The sequence below is a fragment of the Anas acuta genome, chromosome 14, assembly GCF_963932015.1.
Source record: "Anas acuta chromosome 14, bAnaAcu1.1, whole genome shotgun sequence".
NCBI classification, from domain to species: Eukaryota; Metazoa; Chordata; class Aves; order Anseriformes; family Anatidae; genus Anas; species Anas acuta.
The window spans coordinates 16170576-16192458 of record NC_088992.1 but is presented as its reverse complement, the minus strand read 5'-3'; the positions used below and the strand labels follow the sequence as shown (position 1 = coordinate 16192458).

At 41.4% G+C, this 21883-nt stretch overlaps 1 protein-coding gene across 14 annotated transcripts in view; it reads left to right on the top strand.

The window, feature by feature from the left end:
- Positions 1-21883, top strand: part of TENM2 (teneurin transmembrane protein 2) — a 1136432-nt gene that overhangs the window by 996909 nt on the left and 117640 nt on the right. For 12 of the 14 annotated variants that reach the window (XM_068697795.1, XM_068697794.1, XM_068697793.1 and 9 more), the window contains one exon: positions 15505-15627. The exons of the other annotated variants lie outside the window; for them this stretch is intronic. In XM_068697795.1, the coding sequence (XP_068553896.1) occupies positions 15505-15627 (123 nt within the window). The remainder of the gene's footprint in view (positions 1-15504; positions 15628-21883) is intronic. 14 annotated transcript variants of the gene reach the window in all.

Below are 21883 nucleotides of genomic sequence, written 5' to 3'. Positions count from 1 at the left end.
CATTCCCCTGCTCTGCATGCAGTTACTGAGCTCCAGTTAGCCTGCATTGTTCTTGGTTTTCTTCCAGTTGATTCATGTTAAGCAGTAGTGTGTTTGTGGACTTCATTGACCCTAGTTGGTCACAGAGAATAGAAGCGGTGCAGTGAGGGATGTCGGGCCCAGGATGCAGGGCCGTGGGGCACGTTGTTCCCTGCCGGTCATGTTGGGTGCTGCTACTGGCACCCTGACACACGGGAGCACTGGTCTCAGAACACTTAAATTATTCAGGGTTACTTTTGTTTCAATAACTTCTGTAATAAAACCATAATGTCCTTGTCATTGAATTTACATGACAGACCTAGTGAATATTCTAGAAAATTATACAGCTAATTAGGAAACACCTAAAGGACTGGTTGCAGCTACAGGTGAGATGTATGCAGCATGGCCCTATTTTGCAAAATTTATTCTCACAATTACGCCTATCAATGCTGGTGCAGCTGCTATTCTAAAAATTCAAACCTCCCATTGTGGATAAGGTTTTATAGGCTTTTTCCCTATGTTCTGATATTTTAAGGGTTGCTAAGTTGCTAAGATACAGGCAGGAGAGTAAGTTTACTTAATATATTTTGTTGAATACGTTCTATAAAATATTACATGTGGTTCACTATGTTATATCTGAGGATTTGCTGAAGATGGATTGTCATAAAGAATTGTATGAACTTGATTTGTGATTGCATTATTCCTTTTTCACATTGATATCACTACATCGAAAATAATTGGCTTACACGAACGAGATGAATTTGGCTCTTTATCTTGAAATGAAATATGTGCACTTTTCTGTTTGGCATTTCCTGTACCTTAAGAAAAATCAAAAGACCAATTACATCAAATTGCACTATTAAAAGAAACATTTTTGGTCTGTACAGTAGAATTGATCTGAAACATTTATGTGCTCAGAATTTTCTCAAAAGCATACTTTTTTCTTGCCCTGTATTTAAAAATTGATAACCAAGGGGAAAAGACCGTTGAGTTATAAAGAGTATTTTTTTTACTTGTAATTGTGTCATCCACTGGTAAAACATAATTGAACTCAAGGTTTGCATTTGCAAATGACCTTGACTCAAGTTTTACAACTCAAAGAACTTGTGTAATGGCCTAGACTATTTAGAAGGCCAGAATCACTTAACAGGGCAAGAACTGTGCAGCTCCCACTGGGGACCAGACAGTGACTTCCTGCCCCTTCTGGGCTGATGTTGGGCTTGGTTTACAAAGAAATTCAGTATGAGGTAGCAGTTCAGACCAAAGCTGGATAATCTTAGGAGTCTTATTCTTGCCCGTGGCTCCAAGAACGAGGTTGTGAACTCTCAGGGGTACCTGGCTCAGCAACCTCTGGGAACCTGTAGCCTTTTATTGGCCCTGGCTTTGGGAATAATCTTTGCTCCTTTGCTTTCTGCATGTGAAGGCTTTTTTATGTCACTGGGATGACATTGCTTTGTTGCATGTGCTGTGTGGAGACTGAAATAGTTCCTACAAGGGCAAAGATGGCTCTAGCAGGACTGCTTGGTGCACACAATTCCCAGGCTAACACCACTCATAGTGCAGAAGGTCTATTGGTTATGGAAATAATAATGTATTTCTGTCAGTTCCCTTTGCTCCTTCCTCTCGTCTCCCTCTGCAAAGGGAGGCTGCAGCCCCACCTCCTCCCTTTTTTTTTTCCTTTGATGCAAGTTTTTAAACTTTATTGGATTTTTTTCTGAGTGGAAAAGGAAGGAAAAGAACAGAAGAATGATTACATTCCATTAAGTGCCTGAAGATGAACATCCTCAGTCTTAATTTCTCACCTTTAAGTCACTACTCATTTTTTCTTGAGTAAATTCTTTCCTAGAAGAGTTAGTGACAAAAGCAGTTGTCTGCATGGATGTCTCCTTTGTAAGCATGCCTTGGGTTTTGTCCCAGGGGTGTTTAGCCACATTTGTGTCACATGCTGAGTATAGCATAAAGCACTTTGGGGAGTGAATGTTCATCGCAGATTTGAAGTATGGCACTTCTGTACATTCACGAGCTGATTGGAATATATGTTGTTCTTTCTAGTAAGTTCTTTAGGGATTTTTTAAAAGGCATAAGTCACTGACTTTGTGCTTGCTGAACAGATAGAGTAAGCTGCCTGGCTGCGTCTGGCAGTTCTCTTCCCCAGCTTCCTCCTTGCAGCCTCTACCTCCCCTCTCCCAGCTGTATTTTCCCATAGGTGTGTTCAGGTAGGATGAGGGGGGAAGAAATGATGCAAATAATTTCTCCTGGTAAGAACACTGATCCCAAATATACTAGTCACCCTTACAACTAATATGGGTGCTGTTAAACCCCCGAGATGAGAAGTAGCTGCTGGTTACCTGCCGTATCATTACCCTGGGCAGAGCTGTGCCTGCAGACACGGGCACCCAAACAACAGAAACCTTTGTCCAGCGCTCAGACTCGGCTCGGAGCAGTGCGAGGCACCCAGCTGGGAGCGCAGCCACCCCGACACGGCTGCTGCGAGGGACTTGGCTGCCACGCTCGGCTTCCTCTGGCAGGGGCTGCGGCTCCTGGTCTGACAGCCGGCCAGGTGTATGTCCCAGGAGTCTGTAAGCTTGTACCTGTCAGTCAGGCCATCCTAATTGGGCTGTGGGCGTGGGGAATTTCACCTTCTGCCTCCGCTTGCTGGATAAGGAATTGTGTGGCGTTATGAATGGGGAAACATTAGCGGTTTCCTAGCTGGCAGGTCAGGGTTATGCTGGCAGTGGAGAATCCATAGGAGACACGGTGTAGCTACATCTGTCGTGTGTCCCTGGGAACCAAGTTTTTTGTTTTGTTTTGTTTGTATTCTGTCCTTTCTGGCTATTTGTGGTTCTGCTGGTTTGTAGAAGCAGAATTCTAAACCAGGGTCACAACGTGATAGCTCTTTACTGTATTCTTGCAGTCTTACTGTAGTCCTTGCATCCCTGCAGGACTAAGATGATGCTGTGTATACATACATTTTGGTATCTGCTGGGATGTTAAGGATACCGAATAAGATTAAGAAATGGATATTATTTAAAATACCACTTGAAGGGGAAGGGTGTTATAAACAGTCATGCCTTGAGATGTTCTCCTTTGGGGCAACCTGTGTTTTAATGACCTCATGGGAATTTCACCGACTTGAAGGAGGCTTCAACCTGCTAGGTTTTGGTTTCTGGATTTCTTAATTCATCTGCTTGTTAACAGCTCATGTTCATTGTATTCTGCTCTTTGTCTTCACTCCTGTAGATGCTCTAAAATAGAGGAAACTCGGTGATCAAATAAATGCTTCCTTTTAACTTGGAAAAATATACATGATTAAAAAATAATTCAGAATGGAACTTCCCATTATTGCCAGTGCTATTGTGAGAACTGGGCTGGCAGCCACGCAGTTACCTCCGCGCCAGAATGGGGCATAACCAAGTTTGTTTAGCAGGCTTTTCAGAAGTGTCAGTCCTTACATTGAAAGCTCCTATTCTGTCACCTGCTTTTAAATGCTTCAAATTTAGGAAGCCTGCTGCAGATGGTATCGGTAGTTTCACTGTTCTGAGGCCTTGGGCGAATTCATTTGAATTGCTTTGAAACGGCATATTCAAAATTCAATAAAATAAGAGGGTCTGATGGTGCAGCTGCAGCAGATCCCCTCCAGCTGGGTAAGCTGAGATGGTTTCAAGGCCCTGGACTAGCAAAGCCTGGGTGTGATACGCAGATTATACAGCTAGCTGCCAGGGAAGAGGTTTTGGCAGGCTGGGTGCAGCGATACCCCCTGCCAGGAGACTTGGGAGTAACAGTGGCTTTCATGCTACGTGGCATCTTTTGCTGGCTTCCCGAGACAGAAATTTGTTGGTGCAACAGTGGCTGCAGGCCAGTGGGAGGGGATTGCCTCAAGGGTAAAGGGATGGAATGTAGGAAAAACAATAAAATCAAAATGCTCCAGTTGTTTTCAAAGTGATTGGCTATCCCCAATGCCTTGGTGTGGATCCAAAATGATCTGCTCCGTGGGCGGGTTTTGTTAAATTGCATTCAGAAATCATATTTGCCCTTGGGCAAATACCCTTGCTTTTATGCATGCTAGGCAAGTCACGTGCACTCAAATGGAATTCACATGGTGCTTTAGTCAAAAAGCTAATGTCAGTCATCATACCTTTTATGCATATCCAGTCCCTTGGTTCTTTATGCCCATTTAAATATGCAGAAATGCTTTTTATTATTACCTTGCCTGTAAAGCATTGATATATATATGCAGGGTAATTTATTGCACTATAGACCCTTCTCTGCATATCTGTTTAGCACTCACAAATTTAAATTAAAATCGTGAGGCATAAAATATTTTGGTTGTTGGGTTCTGGTTTTCTGAGATTTCTGCTGTTAAACTGTGAAAGCAATTCCTTTATGCGCTGTGCGTCCGTGCTTTCCAAATAACTACCAGTGTAGCAGTACATGCCTTATCTCTGTAGCATTGTAGTGCCGGTGTCCTTGTGAGCTCTACGGTTCTGGCACAACCAGCACAGTGCCTAAAGGTGAGATAATCAGAGAATGCATGCAGGGACGTTACTTGAGCACCGTATCGTTGGACTGCACAGTACATCCCTAGTTACTGAAAGGGCTACCATGAAATTTAATTTGGAATTTTACAGACACATTTTGAATTGGAAATCTCTGTAATAACTTTCCCTTTGCTCAGCCTTTTAACTGTGAAATTCAGTTGGGGAGTTTTGAAGCAGCAGGTAGTGTCGCAGCACTCTAGAGGGATTTTGCCAGAATTCAGCTAAAGTGCTTGCAAGTGTCATTTCCATATTTAACTAATTTTGGGTTTTAATTAGCTCCATGTGAAAAATGAGAGTTCACGCTGAGCTAAGCTGTCAGCATAGAGTCTTGTTTCCTTTCTAGCCTCTCAGGACAATTATTGCAGCATCCTCTGTTTTTTTTCAATGAGAGTGCCTAGCTGCTGCTCTTTCAGTCCCTCCCATTGTTCCCGACGGGAGCGAGCAAGTGTGTTGTGTCTGCCGTGCTAAAATGGGGGAGATAAGTTCTGAAAATATTTCAAATACAAAATTGGTTTAGTACAGGTTCAAAGAACCTCGTAGGTCTGGCTCAGAAATATGCAGCAGAACATAATGCGTTCCTTCCCAGACCTCACCGGTACGGTGCAGCCGGCGGTATTGTTCCCAACAATATCTGATCATTTCGGCTTCATTACTTACTGCACCGGGTAATACCGCGTTTCAGAAAGCGCAGTGTGAAAGCTGTTTTTTCATGGTGCTTTCTGTAACCTGAGCGCTAACAATGCGGTACTCCAGAGACTGTTTCATCCCAGAGGCCTGTGGTCCTCTACAAAGGCGAGCTGCTTTTGCATAAAATTCTGTAATGCGGTGTAGGGATGGAAATCTGTTAATCCCTGTGTATGAATGGAAAATTTACCTCTGAGGACTTGAATGCAAATGCTAAAATACTTACTTTTCAAGAATGGATTGAGAGCTGCAGTTTATGTAAATGCTGCAAAAAACATAGGATGTCAACAGATTTTCTGAAATAATTTTATGAACCTATGACAACCCTGAGTTGCATTTACATGACACTAATATAATACCATTGTTTATTTTTAAAAGAATGCAGTCACTAAAATGTCAAAATCACACTTAAATTGAAAATCGGTGAAATAACTCTGTGTTACCACAGATTTCTTTAAAGCTGTTTTAGAAGGTGAGATTTGTAGAGATTTGTGGACAAGTTTGGTAGTGTCCTGATTTTAATTTCTGTTCATATCCTTACAAAATAAAGGTCATGTGTATTTGATTTCTCACTAATTAGTATGGATAGCCACTTGCAGTAGACAGAAGCAGATCTTCTCTATTAGACCATAAAATCAAATGCATCTTCCTAAAATTGAAACTAATAGGGAAAAAATCTCTGCTGTAGCAATTTCTGGGTACTTAAATATTAGAAATATTGTGAAAGAAAGTAAATAGGCTGCAAAAATTTGTCAGGTACAGTGACACGGTGGAGTTTCTTGTCATTTTTTGTATAAGTCATTGAGGAGCAGTTTTGATACCTGCTTCTGAGATGAAGGAAATTCTGAAAAATAAAAGGAAAATAAATTTAACAGTGAAAAGTATGGTTGAAGTGCTAAGTGGATTTTGAAGATAGGGTGGTGGTTTGTTTTTGTTTGTTTGCTTGCTTGATTTAATATATAATTTACTGTTCCTTCAGTCAAGGAAAAAAGATAGGTAATCCTGGTTTGGCTGCTGGCCATCCCGGTGTTACAGACCAAAAGAAAAGTAGAACTTGTGTGCTAGCTGCTAATTGCTAGTGGGTAGTTCTAGCTACTACATACTGCGTTTTGCCCTTTGCATCAGAAGTAAGCTTGTTTTTGAAGGATAAGCCCTGGTTACTTAATTGGTACTGTTAAGTAATATTGTCACTTAGATTAAAATTTGTTTTATTACTCATTTAACATAATTCAGTTATGCCTTATAAAGTATATGTAATTGAGTTTATCATTGGGGTCAGATGTCTTTGCGGGTGTTTAATCTAGCTCATATTTTATTCTCTGATTCATTAATTGTATACAGCGGGTGCATTTGCTAACACCTTACCTCTTGTTTCCAATTCACCATGCACGTTAAGCTGTTGACTTTGGAGGGTAAAGTTTTTTATGGGCTGCGTTGCTGTTGCCTGTAGAAAATGCCATTTTTTCAGCCATGGTTACGATATTTGCAGTCTGAGATACTTAAACAGAAGAGTTTTGAAGTAAAGCTCCCTCGCCTGAAATCAGTGACAGTTTTGACCTTGATTACAATGGGCCTTGATTTTAAACAGCTCTAAACTGGCTGGCGATGAGCCTTCTGCATTGCTGACCTCGGGCTGTGGAACTGGCTTCTTCGCCTCTTTGTATGCAAGGCGCAAAGCTTCATTAAGATGATCATGTATCGGATGCTCTGCACAATAAGCTGGCTCCATTTTGCTGTTGTGGACAGCAGCTCCATCTGTAACAGAGATTTTTATCGTCTCCTCTGTGGATTTTGTTGTATTGAGAAGAGGATCAAATTGAGCTAGTCTCTTAAAAATTCATAAATTCAATTTCACGTGTAAAAGATAAAAGTAGTAAAAATCACTAATATGTAATTAAGTATATAAACATATATTAGGGTGTTCCCTAGATGAATCAGAGCTTAGGTGGCTAAATTACCTTTAATTATCTGCCATTATGCACAGTGCTTGACATGGACCAATGTGGACTGTTGCCCTCTCGTGTTTGTTTCTCTGGACTGAAATGGATACGCAAGCTTCTCCTCGGTGCTGTATTGGCCCCTGAAATTGTGAAATGGGATGTTTTGGTGATGCAGCAGCTAATCCTGTATTAACACTCACCCACACGGTGATTGTAAGATGTATATTGCTGCAGCTCAAAGTGATCTAAAACTAAAATCCCAGCACCATATAAATTTGTCATTGATTTCTTTTTTTTTTCTTTTTTTTTTTCCTTTTTTTTTTTTTTTTTTAATGTACTTCCATATTGGTATGATCTCTCTACAGTCATGTCCTCATTTGCAGCTTGCATTTTCTTGCCTGCTCTAGACTTCCAGATTGCAGCTGAGAAGGCATGGGTGTGGGGGGGCAGGCAGCCAGTCCTGCATTGCTGGGTGCTGCAAAGAAGTGAGCAGGCCTCATGTGTGGAAATCTGCTAAGAATAAGAGGTGTAAGATTAAAAATACAATATAATCTCAGTTATAGTAAAGCCATTATGGGAAACGGTTAATAGAAGTCACATAAGGGGAATGGAAAACAAGCTTTCTCAAAAATTGTTCTGGGCTTCCATGGCAAGGTTGTGGTAGCAGAGGTGGGGGGGCTGTAGGGGTGCCCCTTTGAGGAGAGTCCAGAGGCTGCTCTAACTAAAATTCGATTTTCAAATTGCTTCTTTTTAAAAAGTTTCTAGATTTAAAATAAATAAATAAATAAATAAATAAATGAATAGTAGTTAAAGCCCATCTGGTTGTATAAGACATATGATAAATACTGTATATTTAATTTTCATACATGATTCTATTCTGAATCAGTAGGACTTGTAATTCAGAATACCGTAATAATGTCAGCTTTGGAAGGCACATACAAAGTCTAATTCTGCCTAGATGCTAAATATAATCTATAACCTTTATCTTAATATCAAGATACAAGTTGGGCAATGTTTATATATTCCTTTTGAATCATATCATGAAAGAAGTGTAAACAGTTTATAATGTTGAAAATGAGTGAGAAGCTTTGGGGAAAGAAATCATGTTTGCTTTCTGTCTTCTGATTTTTTTCTTCTTTGTAATAAACTTCTAAATCCAAGAATTATTTTGTGTAGAGACTAAAACCTTAAGTTTTATCATTCATGCCATGTTTTACAGTCATGTAAACAGTCTGTTCTGTATTATTTCTACTGAGGGAAGAATATAGTCTGTGATGGGATGTGGTATTTGTACTAAGGACAGAAATCTGGCTGCTCATAATTACACGTTTCAATTTCATTTAATGCATGCAAAAGAATAATAAACTTAAATACTATTTTCTTATCAATACAGATAACAATCAGAGGTTGAGTCAAGGTCTGAGTGCTTTGGACAAGTTCGATTATGAGAGCCTTGTTCAACATGTTTGTAGAGATTAGGGTGGTTGCAGTTTTGAAAGATGAAAGTAGTCTAATAAATGTTTGACATGATATGCCCTGCAGTTACAGTTAGTATTAAAGGTAAAGCAGTTATTCAAGATGTATATTATAATTCTTGTAAGTGCGTGCATCAGTGATTTGAGAGAGTATATGTAGGTCTGTGTTCCTTGAAATGGCAGTTTCGATTCTCAGCCGGGTTCTTCCTTCTCTTGGAAGAAGAATAGAGATGAGCTGAGTACCTTATTCATGATAGCAGCGTCTTTTAGGTGTGAAATTAGAATTGGATTCAATTTGCTTTGTAACAACATTAAATGTTCACAATTGCTCTGAAAAATGAGGGTTTCCATTGTGTTTTTTTGTCACGAGCACCCCTTCCTGTTATTTTAAGCCCTTTTTAACAGTGGCAGTGTTTTGGCAATGCTGGTGAAGTGGATATTCTGTAATGTGAGCTGGGACCTTCCAGGTTGAAAGATGCTATATTAGGTAAATAAAAATAAACACTCCTCTTACTAGTTACAAGCATCTAGATCAGATGCAAGACGAACAAGATTGCAGCCTCGGCTCTTAAAATTGCCGTAAGATGCAAGTTCATTTTATACAGTCTTGGGAACTGATTAATCTTGTGCCAGTTTTCTATGCTCTTTACAATCTAAGGCCTGTCACGAGAATAAATGAATAGTGCCCTGTACCCTGCTTCTCTTTTAAGGTCTGTGTTGTGAGATTCCAGATTCTGAAGGTAGCATGCAATGCTGCTATCCTTCTTGTGACAAAAAAGTTCTCTTGGAAAGTGGCACAAAATCTAAACATTTCAGTAAAGAGGGTTGAAAAGGGAAAAGTCAGTGTGAAGGAAGTTCTTTCTCAGCCCCAGTCAGAGCGGTGAGCGGGCAGCTAAGAAGCAGCCAAGGTACAAGTGCTGTCCTGCAGTCTGGAGCTCTGCTTGCCTCTCGCCACCCTTGGAGCTGGGAGCCAGGTCTTCATCTTCTCCTGTTCCTCGCCACCACCCGCAAAAGCAATCACAAGCGCGTGTAAGCTTTTCAAGTGTTTGCAAGCAGAAGGGCTGAAGTTGGACATAGAGGAGTGAACTTTCAAAGCACTGCATGGCAGATAAGCAGACAAATCATATTACCACTAATGGGATTTGTGGGCATATCTTTCATGCTGTGCTTTGAAAATTCATTCCTTTCAATTTACTGACGTACATGAGGAAAGAAATGAGTTAGCTTGGAGGGGGTGTGTGGCCAATTTAAAAAAAAAAAAAAGTGTTTTTTGGGTCCCCCTATTTCTTCCTTATGAACACAGTGACAAGCATCTTACAGCCCTTCTTCCATTTCCTTTTTCATCTTCAATAACATTTATTCAAAAGAAAGCAATTAATAAATCCCAGCAGCCGTTTTGCTGCTGATTATAACAATGAACCCATTCATAACTCCTTTACGGTATTTTTATAAAATGCTTCTGGGGCTAGAAATGCTTCATAAAGCAAAAACCCCATCCTAAACAATTTATTGTCTAAGAGGGTTTACATGCTGAGGGTGAAATTCTGCCTGAGGATTGCTTTCTTATGTGTAGGATTGTTGAAGTCAACTTTGCTCTCCATTGTGATTGCAGAACGGCGCCGTACCTGCCGCATCTCCCTGGTGAGCAGAGCGAGCGCGCCTGGCGTTTCGGCACGGAGGGAGGCACCGCGCCTTCCCCTCGAACACAGCGAGCACCGTCCTTGCAAAGAGCACAGAAGCAGAAGTAGCAGTCTGGCTCCATTGCCTTCTGCTTATGTCACAGAGGGAGGCACCGAATTTTCAGGTTTTACTGAGATGGTGTTTGTAAGATCACTTTGGGTAGAGGAGGATGGAGTTGTGTTCTCTTGGCAGCTCATGGAACCAGTAGCCTGATACTTACTGCATTCGTTGATTAGTAAGCCTATAGGGCAATCACTCCTCGAGATACTCGTGCATGCAGTAACATTTAATTATTTTATTAATTTTTGGGGGAATACATTTATTCTTGTCAAGTTATCTGGGTAACCCATCTGTAAGTGCCAAGAAGTGTAAAATGCTCAGTGTATTTCACTTTGTGCAATTACATGGCCCATATATGGGTTTAGTGCTCTATAACGTGTGTACAAATATCTATCTGCACATCCATTTTTATTCTATATAATCTGTATTTTAATGCAACGTAATATAATAAAAAACGGATGTGCAGATAGTTCTTTAAACATATACACTATAAAATTACATGCTGCTAAGAATGATTAGGAACCTTTTGTTTCATCGTGTCTGTGATTCATTAGGCCTGATTTGGAAATCACACTGATGTCGCTCAAGACTAATTAAGTATACTGGAATAACGAGTTACCTCATTGTTCATCTCCTAACTGGTGAGAAAAGAAGCTTCTAGTGTTTCCACTCCCCTCTGATAGAATAACCTACATAAAGCAAATGTGCTTTCGGTGCTCATTTTCTAACGTTGCTCATGATGTAGACCAATTTCTTCCTCACATGAGAAGAGGCTGCAGGTACCAAAATATCGTGCCCAGGTGTGTATGCTGATGGAGTGCCACACAGGTTGATGGGCTCGTTTTGGAAGGCAGTAGTTCAGGGTGAGGTGCTTGAGGGCTGTTCAGTAAGCACGGCAAGTTGGAAAGTTAATGCGTGGAAACACTCTGCTTTCTGGCCGCTTTTGTAATCTTCCCAACATGTGGAGTCCCTGGGGGAATACTGGATTTCCTAACAAAGGCCGTGGTGCCCGCCTCCCAGTCCTTGTCTGGGAAGATGCAGGGGGAAGGGAAGCACAGTGACCTGGTCTCTGCACTGAGTCTCTGACTCCAGGAGCCCCACCGAGTGAAGGTCCAAGTGCAGAACCTGATGGTGTCCTGCCTACTGGCAGATGCTCAGTCTCTCGTTTCAGCAACACGTGGTCTGGGATAGTCAGGAGAGCACGGAGGGAGGACAGCAAGCTTTCTGAGCTTGGAGAACGCCCATCAGGCTGACCTCTGGCTGCAGTAAATATTGGTGCATGGCCAGAAAGAGAGAGAGGATTGAACAAAAGATGAAATTGAGCCACTGCTGAGTCTTAGAGAACATTCAAGAAAGTTTTTCATGCAAATTTTGACATTTTTCTGTGGATTTGTGTACCTTTTGGGATTTCTTAAAATAATGTGTGATTCACTCTGGTAACCTCTATCTTATGTAAGTCTTAGATTGGTGCTTGACAGCTCCACCACCTCTAGTGATAAAGTAGTTCTCTGCTTTTGTTCTCGATGGGCATGCAGGGTGAGCTGCCAGTTCGAGGTGCTTTCACTGTAGGTGCCTGTGTTGCTGTGGTGAGGTTGATTTTCTTTTCTTTTTGTTTTTTACCTTAAATCTCAATGGTTTAATTTCATGTGTTGCTATCGTCTCATTGTTGGAGAATATAAATGCACAATTCGATCTCCTGAGTTACTTGTGTTAATGCTAAATGAACCAGATAAACTGAGACAAATTCCGTGGTTAAAAATCAGGTATTCAAAGTAAGAAATTGGAACATGTGCTTAAACATTGAGGGGAAAAACAAACAGCTAGAGATATATACCTACTAAACATACATGAGTGCTCTTTGAAATATATTTTATAAATGTATAGTATGCATAACATCAAGTGGCACTTGTGTTTTAAATTTGGAGGGATGTGTTTGTCCCTGACAGGTTAATCTGTAAGCCAAACATGGGGCTCCTGTAGTAGGTTTAAGTGGGCTGTCTGGGAGAGTCAGTGCTCATCTTGATGATCTGCTGGGCATTTGGGAGCCACGCCGACTGTCAGCCCGCCAGACCTCGGGGTGTTTCTCAGCACGTGGACCCAGCTGAGTGTCCCGACACACCGGGCTGGGGAGTATGCGTAGCAGAAAGTGGGTCAGGGCCTGGCAAGGAGCAGAGCCAGGGACGAGGGCCAAGTCACAGCATCACAGATTACTTAGCTATAGTCTGAAACAGCAAGCAAACATACAAAACCACAATAGGAAATGGAAACAAAATTCACAAGCCCATTTTTTCCTTCTGATACACATGCACTCGGCTTCTGAGTGGATCCCAGTCTTTCTAATTAAATGGGCTTCCACTTATTCCTTTGCTGGAGGCGGTTTTGTTTGATTAACAGAACAGAAGGTTAATCATAGAAATTCACCATCTCACGCCATTCTGCAGCAGGAGTAGGTAGCTCCTTGTTGTAGCTACTTGGCTGCTGCCAGGGCTGGCTGTATGGGGTATGAACCGGCCCCTGGGGCGTGCTTTCCGTGCTCTGGTTTTAGGGGAAGCCCGTGGCTCCAGTGATGGGTAGGTGAGCTGTGTGCCGGGTCCTCGGTGTTTCTTGGGCTCTGCAGGGTACTGCAGCAGACGTGCAAATCCCTGCCCCGTGAGGAAGGAGCTGTAATTGCGCCTGCCTAACGTGTGCCTATGATTAAGACACAGAGCAGCAGAGTTCCTAATGAGATCGTGGCATACTTGGAAGCAGATGGATCAAAGTTTGTCTTAATACCATGTTAATAAGATCTTTCTTAATTCCTTGTATAAATTTACCTGGTAATTATAAGTTAGCAACTATAATTCGCTTGGACAGACTGTTGGTTATGTTTTCCTTATCTCCGTGTTGTAAGGAATGGTTCATACCTGAAGCAACAGAACTTCATCTCTGCAAATGGCCCACAGCTATGGTTACACTTGCAATAAAAAAAAATGCAACTTTGAATAGACATGCTCAGAGTATAAAACACAGAAGTCTCTTTCTCTATGACTTGTTTTCACTGGGGGGCTCTGAAATTCACGTTGCTTAAGAGAGTGGCCCAGCTGACCTGTGCTGCGGGGAGCTGCTGCAGCGTGCAGGTGCCGCGCTCCTCGCCTCCGCTGCACCACTGCCGTCGCTCTCTCGCCAGGCAGAGCCTGCAAAAGCATGGGACCTGCCTGTTGTTTCAGCTTTGCCATGCTGAAAAGACTATTAATTGCTTGAGATTAGACTGAAAACCCTTTAAAATGTTTGTTTTGGCAAAGCAAAAAAGTTGTAATTGAGTAAAAGATTTGATCCCACTTAACTTTTTGTCTATTTTCCAAGAGTTCGGAAACACTCCCTAGAAGTAAATTTGGAGTAGTTACTCAGCTAAACATTCTTTTCCAGTTCATACTTTTGGTTCGTTGGTTGGTTTTGTTTTTTTGGAAGTCAGATGCTTTGTTTTCCATTTTCTCTCCTAATAGAAAAAATACTGCAAATTCAGCATGAATGCTTAATCTGGCAACTGCCCTCTTCACACACGTTGTCTCCTTATTTTAGTTACTGTTCTTGGATAGCTGCTTGGTCTGTAGGTACGTCTGTAAGGGCAGGTGATGTTAGGAAAGCTGTCTTGTGTCTCAGCTGCTTCTGCCAAAAATGTGGAGGTTGAACTTAGCATAGATTGTGTGTTGAGGGGGTTCTCCTATTGGGCTGGATGGATTGTGTGGTAAGGGCACTTTCTGTTTATTTTCTTCATTTTTAAGTGTATCTATGTAAACTTAAATGCATGATGTCTCGAGCATTGTGAATTGCAATTCCTGCAGTAACGTTTTTTTTACCTATCCCTGATGCTGAATGTCTGATCAGTTGGCCATTGCCACTGACAATCTGTTTGTGCCCACACCAGCTCTTCCTCAATTGCTTGTAGGGAGATGCAAGATACCTGCTGATCTGCGCATCTGACGCTGCAGAAGTGAACAGTTTTAAGGGTCCCCGTAATTACATTGTTGGTAACAAAACTGACAGTGTGCCCCTCTTACACCACTGTACTGCATCCCTGAAAATGCCATGTCCTGTGGTAGGGGCAGGCTGTGTAAGCAGAACAAGTGCTGGTGGTGGCCATAAAGTGAATAAAAACAGCACTGTGATCTCTCCAGGCCTCCCTTCCCCGCTCCTCTCTGCTGGGAGGATGCCACAGCGATAATACGATGAAAGTATGGAGATGTATTCAGGTAGCTTGTTTATACAAAGTGAAGATGCACATAAATCCGCCAGCTGAGTGATTCAGACCTGTCAAGTCTCATGCATTATGCACAGGACTTACTCAATTAGCCCCTGCCACTGTGCCTATAACTCATGCCCTTGCCGAGGTGGTGCCGGGGCCCCTCTCTCACTCGGTGATCTCGAGCGGCTCCGTGGCCGTACCTGGGGTCTGCTGGTGGGCAGTGGGAGGCTGCAGCGCCGTGCGGCCCAGGGGAAGCCCCCAGCTTGGAGTTTCATGCACTGGATTCGAGCCAATCGCGATGGCAAAGGACTGGCGGAGACCTGGATTTGTCAGAGAAGTGTAATCTGCAAAACTAAGACCAAAGCTATTGAATCTGTTGGTTTAAATACATTGTAATAAACATGAAATAATGGCATGCCATTAGTATACGCAGGGCTGAGGCTTATTATACAATCAATATATAACTTACCACACGTTATTTAAGCTCGGGTTAGTATTTGCAGGCCTGCTTTGTTTCAAGGAGCATATCCCAAGCTCGCGGATCAGAGAGGTGGGAGCAAAATGCTCACCTCTGTGGTGCCTGGGGCTGTGAGCAGCTTTCCTCCTGCGTTTCGGTGATTTGGAAGCTCTGGTAACCAGGGCAGGGGGGTGGGGAACAGAACAGATTTCTGAAAGTTTGGGGTTGGCTTTTGTGCTTGGATTTTTATTGTCTTTCCCCGGTGTGTTAGCATCCCTCGGGGCCCGGCAGCTCCACGGCGGTTTCCCAACGCAGCGCGCAGGAACCCGCCGCAGCCTCCCCCTGCCCCTAACCCCCTGCCCCTAACCCCCTGCCCCCTGCCCCGTCCGTGAGCCCTGCCCTCACCGCTCCTCCTTTGTGTCTCCGGCAGCGATGCACCTGCTCGGGCTCAACTGGCAGCTCCAGCCCGCCGACGGGCACACCTTCAACAACGGCATGAGGCCGGGCCTGCCGGGCGCGGAGGATGCAGCGACGATGCCATCTGGAGGCAGAGGTGAGCGGGCGGCGGCAGCTCCGGGCTCCCGGCTCCGTCCTGCGGCCGGTTTTTAGGATGCGTTCTCCCCCCGAGGTGCGTGCGAAGACTTTTTAGGGCCGTGCTTAGCGCTGCTGGCAGATGGCTGCCCGGCACGGCTGCTCTTTCTTTGTCCCTCCGGGCACGAGCGTATAAAATCCCGAGTCCGAGAGCCTCGTCTGCTAACGAGGTGCCGCTCCCTAAGACGCCAATGAAGAAGGGCTCAGTCAAAAGTCCAGGTACATATTACTGGGTACGGTATGTCCTGTTACCAGGTGTAGCTTGCAGATATCCAAAGAATGAAAAAAAAGCATGACTTGGTGGGAGAAGTACCTTGTACTGCCTGGGAGAGGTGAGAACCTCCAGCCAGGACAAAACCCCTCTTCTGTATTTTTTTTTTTTTAATTTTTTAACTGTAATTGTAAAGAAAGGACATCAAGGAATCAAGGACAGCAGAACTTGACCCACAGTAAATAACCTGTCCTGTGATTTTAGTATGAGCAAAGTAGGCAACAAACTTTATTATTTATTTTTTTTCTGAAGGAAAACTATGTGCTAGTAGAGAATTAAGAAACAGGGCAATGAGAAGAATGAGGAAGAATCTGGGAACAAGTACTTTCTTAAACCACAAAAGTATACATTAAAAACCAAGAAAATAGGTTTTCATGAAAAAAGATTTTAATCATGTAAATTGAATGCTTTTTAATGGTGAAGCTGAGGTCTTTTCTTCGCTACACAGCAATAACACTTCCCCTGGTTACTACTGGGACAGCAGCAGTGAGACAGAACGGAACCTTTCCTCAAAGCCTTGGTGCGCTGTGCGGGTGGGATGGGGTGGCTGAAGCTGAAGAAAAGTAAGAGCACTTGGTGTTGGTCAGCAGAAGAGTTTTGTTTAGAGCTGAGCATCGTCTTGTTTTCAGGACCTGTGGCTTGTGTTTTGCTTGCTGGTTGCTGAATCAAGTGTCAAGTTGCTGAACAAGTGCTGAAACAGGATAGTTGCATCGGGTGCATTGAAAGAATTTCAGTTAAGGTAGTGTTGGGAGGAAAGCCAAGTTCAGGTCTTTGGTGTACCTGGTCCTTTTACATATTATTGATTTGCTTTCATTTTCAATAAATAATGCTGCTGCACCTCTACATCATTGTGTTTTTTGTGGAGGGCCTAATTTTGGCTTCCTCCTTTTGTTGAAATGCAACATGCTATTCATGGCAAAACACAGGATTTTCAGGCAGTGGCTTGTTGGCTTGGCTTCCCTCTCTGACTGACCACAGGTCACACAGTGGATGAATAGCACATCCCTAGGTACAAGGGAGAATATTTATATTACTGCAGAACCTCTTCCAGATTGTGCACAGGTGAGAGACCCTATGGTTTTAGGCAGGAACCTGAAGTGCTCAGGACTTCAATTATGGTCACTTAGCAGACAACTGCAGTGTTTAGCACATTTCCAAATTCCCTCCCCTGCAGCTTTTTGTTGCTATCTCTGTGCAAATATAGGGCAGCAGAACTGTTGAATTGGAATGTGCTCATCTGCCTGGGGCACTTCAGTGCAAATTCTGGCAGTGTATCCCAACCCGGCTCTAATTAGCTTTGCACATGAGAAGAGGTTGCAGTGCTGGCTGTTTGGGGAGTGGTAACCTCCTGTAGAGGAGACAAGGAGACGGAACCACTGGTTATGTCTTAAATTGCCACAGTTAGGTTTCAGCAGAGCGTGTTGGAAAAGTGTTCTTCTGACATTTTGTAGAAGGTTGCTGAAAAGTTGATAATTTTGGAGAAGAAGGAGAGCAATATTTAGGCTAATAATATTCCACAATGGAATAATATGAATGAGAAGCTTGGGTGAACACAAGGAATGTCTAAAACAGAAATTCTCATAGCAGCTGATTTTTGTATTTTTTTTAACCTCACCATTCCCTTTATTACATTCAAGTTAATATTGCTATCCCAGCAGTTTTTAGGAAAGCCTCTGACAGCTTTTAACACAACAACCATTTTCAGGGCTCTGGCTGTGGAGAGTGACCTTTTTATAATTGACACAGCTCAGGATGAAGCCATTCTTTTCAAAACATGGGTCTCCCAAAGAAACCTTTAACCCCTCGACTGAAAACGGCCACTTAAACGCAAGCTGTGCCTACTCAGCAAGTAAGGCATTTTAAAGTAGAGCAATTTAGAAGGAAAAAAAAAAAAAAGACATATTTCAATTTCTTCTGCTTGTTCCTTATTAAAAGACTAAATTCCGATAAGAAATAATAAAAATGCGATACAAAGAAAACGTAAAATATTTTATTACTACGTTTTCCTATCTGAATAAAAACAAAATTCACTATTAACACAATTGCAGGTTTTTTTGTAATTCCATGCCACATCTTGCTGATACTGGGGATGTCTGAAAGGAACAGGCAAGTTGCAATGGGCAGAAAAATCCTCAGTTCTGCTGTAAAACTGCAAGTGAAGTCCACCATGCTCTGACTGTAAACAAAGCACAAGTTACCTTTTTTTGCCTTTAGCCTCTCAAAGTTGTGCTGAACTAGAGATTTATATTAATTGGCAAGAGTAAATAAAATTTCATTTCTTAATAAAAGTGGCAAGGTAGGATTCCTTCATAGTGCATTATAAAAACAAAAGTTGGCACTGCCGTGGAATTGCTACAGGGATGAGATAAATAATGATATTAAAAAAAAATAATATCCCAGATTGAAGCCCATTTGTCTGATACAGTTACATAAGGATAGTATTAGAATTTTGGCGTAATAAATCTAGATAAGGAAAAAGAATAAGAGCATGTTTGGGAATAACTGTTTGTTCACAAACAAGTGAACTAGATGACCTTACGGAGTTTTTAGATGCCTAATTTATGTTAGTGTATGCCAAGACTGTATTCTAAATTTAAAGTTATGTAGTAGGGTAGACACACATTTCCATAAAATATGTGACTAGCTATGTGCAGTTTCCTTTCTAATTGACAGAATATACTATAAAAGTCAACTTTAATCATTTCAGAGGACACCTAAGATAAAGTGCTATTCACGTGAAAATATCCAAACTAGCTCCAGCTGCAAACCTGAGTAAAGAATACTTCAGTGTAGAGATTTTTCTTTTTTGTTTGACATATTTTCCTTGGTGTTTTCACAAATTCAGCAGATTTTCTGCTACTTAAAAAAAAAAAAAAAAAATTGATTTGCTATTTTTAAACTTAATGATTCATTAAATGAAGGTTTCACAAAGCTGAAAAGCACAGTAAATATTGTGGTCTTTGATCCCAGAAACTAGCATTTGAAAAGACACCAAAGACAATTATGGGCACGGATTGTGGATCTGAAAGATCATTCTGGTTACTATAAATACACTGATTAATTGGAAAAGGTAGATTTGAATGCGTGTTCTGATACTCACATAATCCAGTGCTTGTGTCTCTTCGGACCAGCCAGCTTGATCCAGGTTCGTGCTCAGCTTATGAGATCTTTACTAAGTCTATCACAGCATGTGGATTTCAAAAATACAATTACAGTTAATGAAAAATACTAGTTTCCAGTTATCTAATTCAGCATATGTAATGGCAATAATAAAATGAAGAAATTTAAATTTGCAGTTAAATTTTACACTATTTGCTGAGAATGGTGTAAAATTACTTGCTTGAGATGAATGCCTAAAATCCATTCGATTTAGGGAGGGGAAATATGGAATTCTACTAATGTGGCAGAAATTTGCTTTGCATAGATATGGAAAGCTGAACTCTGCAGTCATTGTGAAGCTGTAAAGATTGTCTTCAGTGCTGTCCAAATTACGTTGAGGAAGGGGTGTCTTTCCCTCTTCCTGTTGCTGCAGTTCCTAGTCACACTCCAGTTTGCACACAGCAATGTTTTTCTAATGGTTCAGATACTTTATTATCAAAGCAGTAGACAGGCAGCATTAAAGGAATAAGAAATACATTAAATGGGAATAGTTGCCACTCTTACATATTGATGAGCTGGGGTTCAGGTGCAGATAGATCAGGCTCTGACTTGAATGCCAGGAACACTGATGCTGAAACCTGGAAACCAAGTCATTCTCATCAGGTGGTGTAAGGACTCAGGACCAAATGGAGGGACTTCAGTGGTGTGTTGATAAAAACATTACAAAAAAAAAAAAAAGTCCTGAAACCTCATTAATAATGTAAGCAACGCGACTCTTTTGGTTTCAGCTATTTCCTTTCAGACGCCTTGAAACAGATGATCAAAATGTAATAACAATCAATGTATTTTAAATGTCACTTCCGTTATGTTCATTCAATTTAATCAAGACATGCCATCATTTTCCAGGTGGATTAATCTTATTAAGTAGTTATGTGGCTAATGTAATGTAGCTCTTAATTAACATGTTAGCAAGCAGAAATAGAAATATGGACCCTATGAAGGGTGGCAGCTGTGGTCTTCTGACAATACACCAGGGTCCTTCAAGGCTGTCTTAGCAGGAGCCAAGTATTTGTCTAAGTTCATTAGAACAGAGGAGGAGGTATTTTAACTTACTGTGACTGTGTTGATAGCGATAGTATGAATTGCTGTGTTCAAAGCTACTTAGTGAACTGCATATAGCATCAGAGATGATGCAGAAATCCATGCTGGTGTGTATTTGTTCTTTGTTAAATGCTGTGAACTAACAGTTCTCAATTTCATTTCAATTCTCATTCACTTTTGATTCTGAAAACAGCGAATCCTGTGAAGCCATATCCACAGGAATATGAAAATGTGCCTACATTTTTAGGTGTGTCCAGGTCATAAAGAAACATGTATTTTAATTCCACTTGCAGGGTCAGATTGTTTGACTGCAGCTGAGCCAGAGCAGTGGTCTTAAGCTGATGGTCCCTTTGCAGAATTTCTTTCTTTTCACCACAATAGAAATACGGAATATTGGCCGACAAACCTGAGACATGGATTTTGTTTCAGAAGCTGTTTTGCTGGACCTGTGAAAGCTCATACAAATTCAGAAGCTTCCTTTCTCCTCACTTCACTAAATAGAGCTCATTATTACCTCAGCATCCTCAGCATAACTGAAGTTCAAGATGTGTCATAGCAGCTTCTACAGACCCTCATTTCCTGGCTTTTTACTTTATTATAGCTCTGGGAATTTGTTTTGCATCAGCAGTCAATCTACTTTACACATTTCAAAAAAGTACCTGTGTTTCACTTTGGTAGTAGGGCACTTAGGTATTAGTAGTAGATATTTTGAAGTCCATGGAGGGATTGATAAGTGAGATAATAGTGCATAACACTGAATTTTCCACTGGAGAAATGTGTACAGAAAAGACATTTTCTACTTTTTTTTTTAATTATTTATTTTTAATTATTTTCCTTTCTGAAACAACGAGAAATGCCTGATTATATAAATGAGCATTTACCCAAGAAAATTTACCCAAGAAAAAAAAATAATCAGTCATTGAAAACAATAGTAATTATTGTGCTTTGGTTGTTGTTGGTTTTTTGTTTGTTTTGTTTCCAAAAGTCAGTGGATTGTGGTTTTTTTTTCTATTCAATGGCTTTCTTTACACAGCTATGTCATAAATTTCTTTGGAATTCTCAGTCAATTGTGAAAATTCATAACTATATAACAACAGACTGTTACGTTAGATCAAAAGATAAGGAAAGCCATGTCTGCAGCACAGATCTATAAGAAACTGAGAGGTACAGGAAAAAAAGTGAAGGAGAATGATCTTTAACCAATAATTGTGATATTTATGCCTTGTATTTAATTTGTGGTAGTCCAGCTGGTCTTGGTAGTTCATTATGGGTCCAGTCCATTGGGATGGCTCTTCAGGTAGGTATTTTTTCCAGCATGGTATCAAGACACTTTACAGTCAGCACTGCTAGGTGCATCATCAAAGTGCTGAAGTTAATTACTGTTTCAGTGGAATGTCTGTAGTGTAACACTGGTGGTAGCCAGATTTAATTCTTATTTTTTAATTTTGACTATGGTATGGGAGAGGAGTCTCTAATACCAAGTGTATCTGTTTTCAGTGTAGATACAGTTCTGCCAGCATAGCTGACACTGCTAGATGTTATTTAAATGAAAGGCTGAGTGGGCATGTTGGACCAGCTGCCACCTTGAAGCTGACCTCCAGCTCCAAGATGAGGCCAGCTGACAAGTGGGGGAGTTTGCCTTGCTGTTGTCATGTATTGCCTGCTTGATAGCTTCAAAGGCAAATATACTCGAGTGCTAAAACAGTCTTTTCAAATGTATATGCCAAAATAGTAATTCAACTGGGTA